This window comes from Myotis nattereri (genome assembly GCF_964212035.1).
Source record: "Myotis nattereri genome assembly, chromosome: 4".
Classification (NCBI taxonomy): domain Eukaryota; kingdom Metazoa; phylum Chordata; class Mammalia; order Chiroptera; family Vespertilionidae; genus Myotis; species Myotis nattereri.
The window spans coordinates 105,075,337-105,085,525 of record NC_138079.1 but is presented as its reverse complement, the minus strand read 5'-3'; the positions used below and the strand labels follow the sequence as shown (position 1 = coordinate 105,085,525).

Sequence of the window (10,189 nt, the reverse complement as noted above, 5' to 3'; positions counted from 1 at the left end):
GTTTCTAACTCTCTCTCTCCCTTCCTCTCTGTAAAAAATGAATAAAATATATTTTTTTAAAAATTGCCTTTCCCCACCACTTCTAATATAGGTGTACACTGTGAAAAAGTCAAACACCGCAGAGATCTAAAATCTATAATGGAGGACGTAAAAGTTCTCTACAACCCCAGTCTAGGATATAACCAGTATTGTCCACTCCACGGATGTGTAGGGAGAGTTGAGTACACATCCCATTGCTCTCCCCTCCACCTGTGCCCCACTCTCCCACCACCTACTCAACCTGCAAGAAGCTGGTCATCCCTGGCAAGAGATTAGTTGAATAGATTTTCCTCTGTAAGGAGGGAGTGATGTTTCAGACTGAATAAGCCACCAAGCAGTACTCCAAGATCACCCTGATGAATCCCATGGATCCTCTTGACATTCCTTAGGAAGCCACCTTTGAAGACCAGTCCTCCATAGGGGCCCCCAAGAGCACATCACCATCCAGGTGTGGTCTACTGAAAGTCAACTGAAACACATGGAACCTTGGCATTTATACGGTCAAGAGTTGTCCAGGGACCGAACCTGGCTGGAGAACCTGGCTAGAGAACCTGGCTAGGCTGCTGATCAACTGAACGCTGTCTCCGTGTCATTCCTTCTTCGCTGACTCCATCCACACCTTTGGGAACCCCTGGACCTGCTGGAGTTGGACCCCGACAACTCCTTTCTGCTGGTGAACACCTCGGAGTAAGCATCGTTGGAAATCCCCCTTTTGTAGTCATCATGTCTAAGTCTGAGTCTCCCAAAGAGCCAGAGCAGCTGCGGAAGCTCTTCATCGGAGGTTTGAACTTTGAAACAACCAATGAGAGTCTGAGGAGCCATTTTGAGCAATGGGGAACGCTCAGGGACTGTGTGGTGATGAGAGATCCAAACACCAAGCGCTCCAGAGGCTTTGGGTTTGTCACCTATGCCACTGTGGAGCAGGTGGATGCAGCCATGAGCGCGAGGCCACACAAGGTGGACGGAAGAGTGGTGGAACCAAAGAGGGCTGTCTCCAGAGAAGATTCTCAAAGACCTGGTGCCCACTTAACTGTGAAAAAGATTTTTGTCAGTGGTATTAAAGAAGACACTGAAGAACATCACCTAAGAGATTATTTTGAACAGTATGGGAAAATAGAAGTGATTGAAATCGTGGCTGACCGAGGCAGTGGCAAAAAGAGAGGCTTTGCTTTTATAACCTTTGATGACCATGACTCTGTGGACAAGATTGTCATTCAGAAATACCATACTGTGAATGGCCACAACTGTGAAGTAAGGAAAGCTCTATCTAAGCAAGAGATGGCTAGTGCTTCGTCCAGCCAAAGAGGTCGAAGTGGTTCTGGAAACTTCAGAGGTGGTCGTGGAGGTGGTTTTGGTGGAAACGACAACTTTGGTTGTGGAGGAAACTTCAGTGGTCGAGGTGGCTTTGGTGGCAGCCCTGGTGGCGGTGTATATGGTGGCAGTGGGGATGGCTATAATGGATTTGGTAATGATGGAAGCAATTTTGGAGGTGGTGGAAGCTACAATGATTTCGGCAATTACAACAATCAATCTTCAAATTTTGGGCCTATGAAAGGAGGAAACTTTGGAGGCAGAAGCTCTGGCCCTTATGGTGGTGGAGGTCAATGCTTTGCCAAACCACGAAACCAAGGTGGCTATGGCGGTTCCAGCAGCAGCAGTAGCTATGGCAGTGGCAGAAGGTTTTAATTACTGCCAGGAAACAAAGCTTAGCAGGAGAGGAGAGCCAGAGAAGTGACAGGGAAGCTACAGGTTACAACAGATTTGTGAACTCAGCCAAGCACAGTCGTGGCAGGGCCTAGCTGCTACAAAGAAGACATGTTTTAGACAATACTCATGTGAATGGGGAAAAAAATTCGAGGACTGTATTTGTGACTAATTGTATAACAGATTATTTTAGTTTCTGTTCTGTGGAAAGTGGAAAGCATTCCAACCAAGGGTTTTAATGTAGATTTTTCATTTTGGACCCATGCTGTTGATTTGTAATTGTAATAGTCTGATCATGATGCTGAATAAATGTGTCTTTAAAAAAAAAAAAAAAAAAGAGTTGTCCAGGAAACCTTCATCAAAAATTAGTGAGATGCCAAAACCGGTTTGGCTCAGTGGATAGAGCGTCGGCTTGCGGACTGAAAGGTCCCAGGTTCGATTCCGGTCAAGGGCATGTACCTGGGTTGCGGGCACATCCCCAGTAGGAGATGTGCAGGAGGCAGCTGATCGATGTTTCTCTCTCATTGACGTTTCTCTCTATCTCCCTTCCTCTCTGTAAAAAATCAATAAAACATATTTAAAAAAAAATTAGTGAGAAAAAAAGTGAAGGGATTAAGCAAAAATAACACACACACACACACACACACACACACACACACAACTCATAGACACAGACAACAGTATGGTGATTACCAGAGGAAAAGAGGGGTGGGGGCAGGTAGAAGAAGGTAAAGAGGGGATAAATGGTGTTGGAAGGAGACTTGATTTGGGGGTGGTGAACACACAGTACAGTAAAAAAAAAAAAAGATGTATTATAGAACTGTACACCTGAAACCTATGTAATTTTATCAACCAATATCACTCAATAGATTCAATAAAAATTTTAAAAAATTAGTGAGATATTGCAGACCCATTTCTTTTTTACATACAGCAGGACATTAACAACCTCTCCATGTTTACTTCACTGAGCACATGCCAGACTGCCCAGCAGAGAAGGTGAGCGAGACTGCTCTTGGTGAGCCTGCAAACACAGAAGTGACAGCATTGGACATCACATGTCAGTAGCATGAGCTGGAGACAGATTTGAGACTTGAGGACATGAGACTCTTAATTGATATATGTGCTGAGCCATCTCGTACTGGTCTATAGACCTAGAGAGACAGGTAATATTTTAATAATAGCACTGACCAGAGGGACAGGAGACTATGGCCCGAAATCCAGGACCAGAATTCCTGTGTCCTCCAACTGTTTTGGTTAACTAAATGCACGATTCTTTCCCCCACTGTAGCCTTCCTGGAACACTGTTCTGTGACCTCCTGGTCTATCTGACTTCTGCTCATCCTTCCTAGGTCAGATCACACATGACCTTCTCTGGGAGTTGCTCACGAACCTGGATTAGGTGCACCCTGCAACTTAAACACGCACTATCATCCACTAGCCTGTCAATGAGCCCTTGAGTACATGTACCATGTTCTACTAACTTTCATATCCCAGCATCAAGCAAATGTCTGCCTTATGCTTGTCTCTGGGATATGAAGTGAGCCAGTCTCAATCTACAGTCCCACCTGCCCATCCAATAAGCTATTTGAGAGAGAATTGGACTCTTTGCCATTATTAGCCCCAGTTTCTCCTTTATATTGTCCCAAATATCTGGAGGTACAATGGAGAGGAAAGGTGGGAAATTCACCGTGCACAAAGCCCGTGCCAGCTTTGGAGTCACGACCATAAGTGGACGAGGAACGTTTTGATTCTGCCAGGTTATAATGGGGCAAAACTTGAGTAAAAGGCAAAAACATCATTGTAAATTTTTAGCGTGCACTCTCAAGGATAAAGGAATTAAGGTGTCAAAAGGTACTCTCTTAAATCAGGCTCGAGGAAAATGAGTGCCCTTGTCATCTTTAACTATGTGGGTTCTTATTTGAACTGCATTATGCCCACTTCGTATTGAGGATCAAAAGTGTGTAACACCTAAGGCCCTGGATCCTCCGCCTCTGGTGTGGGAAGGCTCACCAGCTAGAGAAAATGGGCCTAACAGTCCTTTCACAAAAGGACTCTAATGCTTTGTAGAGTAGATGGCCATGGCTAGGTTGAAACCTTCGTCATGGGTGGTAACAGGTATACAAATGATGTCAGGATGTCTCACTCCTTTACTCTCCTTTCTATATTGACCTCATTCCTTTCCTTTATTTTTCTTTCTGGCTAATGACTCCTTTTTTTTTTTTTAATGTTTATGTTGTTTTTTGTTAATCTTCACTTGAGGGTATTTTTTCCATTGATATTTTATTTGTTTGTTTGTTTGTTTTTGCAGGAAGCCAGAAAAGAACTTTTTTAAAAAAGTACAAAACACATTTCCAGGGACAACAGAGCCCCAGGGTCCCAAAGGCACTGCCAGTCGACTTTAGCAGAAGCATCCAACCTGGGAAACAGTGAAAAGGGAACCTTGATCAACCTGAGAAGTCAACCGAAGACCCTGCTTCCAGAAGCCACCCGAACCTCTGACCCTGACCTGTGGTACCCCCTGAGTCAGTGGGTTTCTAGACCAGCCTGGCTGAGAGCCAGTTCAAATACAGTCCGGGACAGTGTGCATTTTTAAGCAACCAAACCACCATGCATTTAAATTACCACAGTGATATTTTAAAATTAGATGTCTAAGACTGACAATGTAAGAACTATGACAGGGCAGAGAGACACAAAGGATGTTACTAACCAAAGGCTGTCTAGGGCATTCTTTTTCCTTCAAACAAGGAGAAATTATTTTAGAGGTACACACATGCGGGAAGCCATCCTGCCGATACTACCAAGGAACACGGAAGGCCGATGGACCTTGGCTGTTAGCAGGGCTAATGCTAAGCACCATTGTTCTGTTGAGATAGTGGTGGCTCGAAGCAATTTCCTGACTTACGAGTCTCAAAGTAAATGTTTACTGGACCTTACTGATCTTTACTGATCGTTATTGACCTTGGAGACGGTCTGCCTGCTACCTGTTTGCTGTGCTTTACTGAGGGCAAGATGTGTATCTAAAATTAAATAAAAAGCGGATAAAGCCAGGGTTTGGTGTGCCTCTCCAAGAAAGAGGTCTCCACCTGCCCCCTCCCATGCCTTCTAAATTCATATTTCTTGTCTAGTGTTTTCATTTGTGCGTCAGCCCCTCCTTCAGATCCTGAACCCAAGCTATGCAGGTTGCAGCATTCTGGCGCCATGAACAGGAATCTGAAGGAGAAGATTCATCTGAGTGAAAAACGAAGTGAAAAAAGAAAAATGGAAATTCACGGGAAGGTGGGAAATTCACCGTGCACAAAGCCCGTGCCAGCTTTGGAGTCGCGACCATAAGTGGACGAGGAACGTTTTGATTCTGCCAGGTTATAATGGGGCAAAACTCGAGTAAAAGGCAAAAACATCATTGTAAATTTTTAGCGTGCACTCTCAAGGATAAAGGAATTAAGGTGTCAAAAGGTACTCTCTTAAATCAGGCTCGAGGAAAACGAGTGCCCTTGTCATCTTTAACTATGTGGGTTCTTATTTGAACTGCATTATGCCCACTTCGTATTGAGGATCAAAGTTTGTAACACCTAAGGCCCCGGATCCTTCGCCTCTGGTGTGGGCAGGCTCACCAGCTAGAGAAAATGGGCCTAACAGTCCTTTCACAAAAGGACTCTAATGCTTTGTATGAAAATTACCATATGATGCCTTGGTGTGCTAGGGGGAGGAAATGAGACATGAAAAAAATTACTGAATGTGTTGGGGGGAGGTACTGCGGAATGGAAAGGTTACCGATTGTGTTAGGGTCAGGAACCGTGACATAGAAATATTACTAATTGTCTTAAGAAACAAGCCGAAACCGGTTTGGCTCAGTGGATAGAGCGTCGGCTTGCGGACTGAAAGGTCCCAGGTTCGATTCCGGTCAAGGGCATGTACCTGGGTTGCAGGCATATCCCCAGTAGGAGATGTGCAGGAGGCAGCTGATCGATGTTTCTCTCTCATCGATGTTTCTAACTCTCTATCTCTCTCCCTTCCTCTCTGTAAAAAATCAATAAAATATATTAAAAAGAAAAAAAAAAGAAAAAAAAGAAACAAAGTGTTATGATATGCTCCAGACAGGTATGACCCTGTTTTCCTACTGAACTTTTACCCTGCCAGTTAATGCTTTGTAGTTCTCACCAATAAAAAGCCTTGCGGGACTCTTGGTCTGCACTACAAGCTGCGAGACTCCCAGACGGGGAGGGACGCACTGTAGTCAGCTGGCCAGCTTAATAAAGGCTCTTAAATTTAAATTCTGTGTCGGTGGTCTATCTCACTGATTGAACCCATAACACTTGGGACTGGCAGCTTTTAGCTAAAACAACTTTAGATGCCAGTCAGTGCTATGGAGAGCAGAACAGGATAATATCTGTGAACAACAGGCTGAGATCTAGGCTGCATCTGGCTGTAAGTTCCAGGCAATGTAAAACATCTGAAAGATCCATGAAAAGAACTCTGATTTATTAAGTCTTGTCTGTGTGTTATTCGAGCTTGTCTGTTGATTGTTGTTTTATCTGTCTTTTCATTTGGTTTAATGTGTTTACTGTTAGTCTATTAAGCATGTCTTTAATTTATTTTAATAGAAAAGAAACAGTAGATGGCCAGGCCATTGCTAAATGTCCCCAGAGCAAACAGAATGTGTGGGTGGGGAGAAAGAATATGAGCGTACACGTGTCCGATAACACAGGTCCTAGGAAAATTCCCTAGACCAGTGGTCAGCAAACTGCGGCCCCTTGAGTGTGGCTCTTCCACAAAATACCACATGCGGGCGCACACGTACAGTGTGATTGAAACTTTGTGGCCACACTCAAGGGGCCAAAAAGCTGCATGTGGCTCGCGAGCCACAGTTTGCCAACCACTGGTCTAGACAAAGGAAGGTAACTAAAGAAGGCCCCAGCCCATTAATTACTAGGTCTCTTAGTGATCCTGTAAAATAGATGCCCGCTCTCGGGAGCGTTCTTAAAAGTCTCATTTTCGCCATGTTTTTATTTCCTAGTCCGTCATTTGAAATTTGGATAGATGAGACATTTCTCACCATTTAGGGATGTGTCTGGGATTTCTGTACCCATGAAGAGAAAAAGGCTAGCTTAAGAGAAGGCGCACCCCGCCTGATTTTGGGTGGCCTCTTGGCCTAAGCCCCATCTCTTCACGGATGCTATGGAATAAAAAGATGGCAAAAATGACACAAGGAAAATATACAGGCTGTGTTTGGGCAACGAGATTAGTGTTCCCATCATAATGGGCAATTCTTGAATATAATGAACCACATTCCAAGGCTGCCTCACAGGTCCTGGGGGCACTCCTGTTTTTATAAAGAAAAATAAGATAAAACAATACTTTGACATTAAAGCCACTGAAAGTCAGTAAGTTATCTGTTACAGAATTTGCCAAAAAAAAAAATGCCTTGGATAAAAATAATAATTGTTATGCCCAGATTTCAAGATCCCCAATAGACCACACCAGGGAGCCAGCCATGTCCGATGCAAAAGCAAAGAGTCTTTATTCAAACTAGTTCGGCTACCCAACCACACTCACTGACGCAACAGCAAGCCAAGTGGCAGAGAGGGAGAACTCTGTGTGGAGAGAGGTTTTATAGGGGGGTTGGAGTAAGGGGAGGAGAAAGGACTGTGGGCCCTGCCGATTGGCCAGGCGCAAGTCGGTGTCTTGTTACAGAGGATGTGGTCATATCTATGGCGACTTCCCTTGATTGTCATTGGTTAGTTTAAAGAAGTCCTGGGTGTGGCTAACAGAGGCTTGGACTTCCGGGAAGAAGCCTTGCCAAGCACATGGCCAAGGTAAAATGGAGGGCGTAGCCCTTACCCTGGAGCAGGATGGAGGGCGTAGTCCTCACCCTTTCAATAATTGGCTTTAAAAATCTCAAAGTTGTTAAAACACAAATAAATAGATGTAACTAAAGTGAAGGATTTGTAATAAAGCTTTTCAGTAATAACTATAAATATATTAATAATGAAAGTCTAGTCACTCAGGAGGAGACTGACTGTATTCTCTGTTAGAGGAAAGGACCAGTCACCCTTCTCCCTGTAAAGGCAGAAAAGCCACAGCAGTTAGGTGTTATCTCTAAGGAAGACTGTAGCAGCTTAAGTCCAAGCGGCTAGAGGCCTGCTCCCTCCTCCCCCTGCCTTTTCTCCAGCCTCATATGCCTATACATAATTTTTCAAAGTCCTTGGTAACTTAAAGGCTTTAGAACATTGATGGATTAAATGATAAACACCTACATATTCCAACAAGTTTTAAGTTCACCTGGTTTTACCTTTTATTACAGAAAATCTAAAAATATATTTCTTAAAGGTGAGAATGTTCATAAATGTCAATCTAAGAAATGCTGGCTGTTTACTTTTAATTATCATTGGAAAATTAAGGTTTAAATATTGTATGGTTTTAATAGGAGAAGGCAGGACATACATTTTAAAAGAAAAAGAAGAAAAAGGTCTGTGCAAGTTGCTGAAGGTATATACAAGTTGATGACAGAAAGAAAACTAGAGTAGAAATACTTAATGGAAGGTCTAAGGCATGGTTATGCATTTTTGAAGGACATGGAAAGGTTTGAAGGCTAATTTGAAAGTGTGAAATTTGTGAAGGTTGCATATGTGCTGAGAAGGAAAAGAGAAATATTGAAAGAGAGAAATGAGTTCTAAAGGTAACTATTTGCCAGAGTTGTTAAAGGGTCATGAAATCTCAGGGAAGTTTAAACTGCCGGGGTTCTTATTCTGGCATCAAGAAGGGTTCAGGAAATCTGGGAGAAGGCTGTGCGTAGATTAAATAGTAGCCCAGAGAAGAAATATAATTTTGAAAGGCATTTGGGGGTCAGAGGAGCCTAGTTTAAAGGAAACTAAGATCTCCTTAGTCTCAGGACCCCATGCTTTTTATTAACACAAATTGTCCTGAGGCAAGGCAGAGAGATATACACTTCAAAGGGTCAGGGTTTCATATACAGAGTCCATTGTCAGATTGGGGAGTTAGCCTAATGCTGTTCAGGTGTTTGGCTAGTAGGAGGCAACAACATGTAGATTAAGATGCCCTGAGCTGTCTGGCAGCAAACAATCAGTTTAATGTTTCCTATTCCGGTTTGGGGAAATGCCATCAGCCATTCCCAGATTCAGCCCTGCTGTCATGCTGGAATTGGCTTCTGGAATAAACAAAGGCTAGACCACTACCCTTACCTCCCCTGCCAAGGACAGAGTAAATGGTTAATACAGAAAGGGAGGGCAGGACAAGGGTGCTGAATACATCTTAAGCAAAACCAGAATATTCAGCAGTGGAATTTTGCAGTGGAATTTTAAGACAGGAGCATACATAATGCCTCAGACTGGCACCCAGCCTGCTCTTCAGATTGGCTGGGGGGTGGGGTGGCATCTGTACTTCATGGGTCAAATGTATAAGTTGGCTTACTTTACTTTTTCAATAAAGGTGCATACTTTAATTACTTAATAAGTTAGCTTTTCATAATATAATCAAGGTCTCATATAAACTCATTTATATGAAAAGCCAATATTTTATGAGCAATTGGTTCTAGTAAAGTCCGAAGTAAAATTTGCATACATATGCAAATAAGCACTAGCCAAAAAGAATATTGTTTAGAAGTAAATTTAAGCTTAATTAAAAGGAGAAATTTTAAAATCTCTTCTTCTAATATTTACAAAGTAAACTAAAAGTTATTATTCAAGCATTAAATCTCCCCATTAATGAGACACCATAAGTAAAAAGAATGTTACTTTTACTTGAGATGTATGCATTGCAGTATTGATCAGCATGTTTCTCTCCTCCGTTTTTCTGAAAGGCAACCAAGTTGGTTGCTATTTAAAAGCGAAAGTTTTTAAAAGAAACTCCCTAAATGTGGCTTAGAGATTGTGCTGGGAAAAAAATGCAGAGGGAAATGCCTTTCTAATATCTAGGAACTGTAATTGAAAACCAATGTATTAGGCCTCAAAAGGTGAAAATAGGAAAGGATTGCCTTAAAACCTTAAATGACTTTCAAAAATTATTAGGGGACATTAATTGGTTAAGACCTTATCTAAAAATCTCTATGGGAGAAATGACAAATTTATTCAATATACTTAAGGGTGACTCTAATCTTTCCTCACCCTGAACATTAACAGATGAAGCTAGGAAGGAGTTACTAAGAATTGAGCAGGCAATTTCTTCAGCCCAAGTAGCACAGGTACAGCCTGAATTGCCTTTATTAGGACAGATTAATCCTACTGCAAATAGTCTCACTGGAGACATCTTTCAAAATAAAAACTCTCCTATTATTGAGTGGGTCCACCTAGGGCATCAATCCTCTAAAACTGTAGTTACATATATAGAACTCATGGCTCAATTAATATCTCAACTCAGAAAGCACTGCAAGCAGCTTGGAAGAGAAGAACCCCAATGCATCTATCTTTCCCTCACTGGAAAGCAGTTAGAA

At 42.5% G+C, this 10,189-nt stretch overlaps 1 protein-coding gene across 1 annotated transcript; it reads left to right on the top strand.

The window, feature by feature from the left end:
* Nucleotides 1-762: 762 nt before the first annotated feature.
* LOC308518784 (heterogeneous nuclear ribonucleoprotein A1-like) lies at nucleotides 763-2,056 on the top strand (the record flags this gene model as incomplete). The annotated part of the gene is made up of 1 exon (XM_081090538.1): nucleotides 763-2,056. One exon carries the CDS (start codon nucleotides 763-765, stop codon nucleotides 1,723-1,725), a length of 963 nt encoding a protein of 320 aa, XP_080946664.1. The 3' UTR covers nucleotides 1,726-2,056.
* Between the last annotated feature and the right edge of the window lie 8,133 nt (nucleotides 2,057-10,189).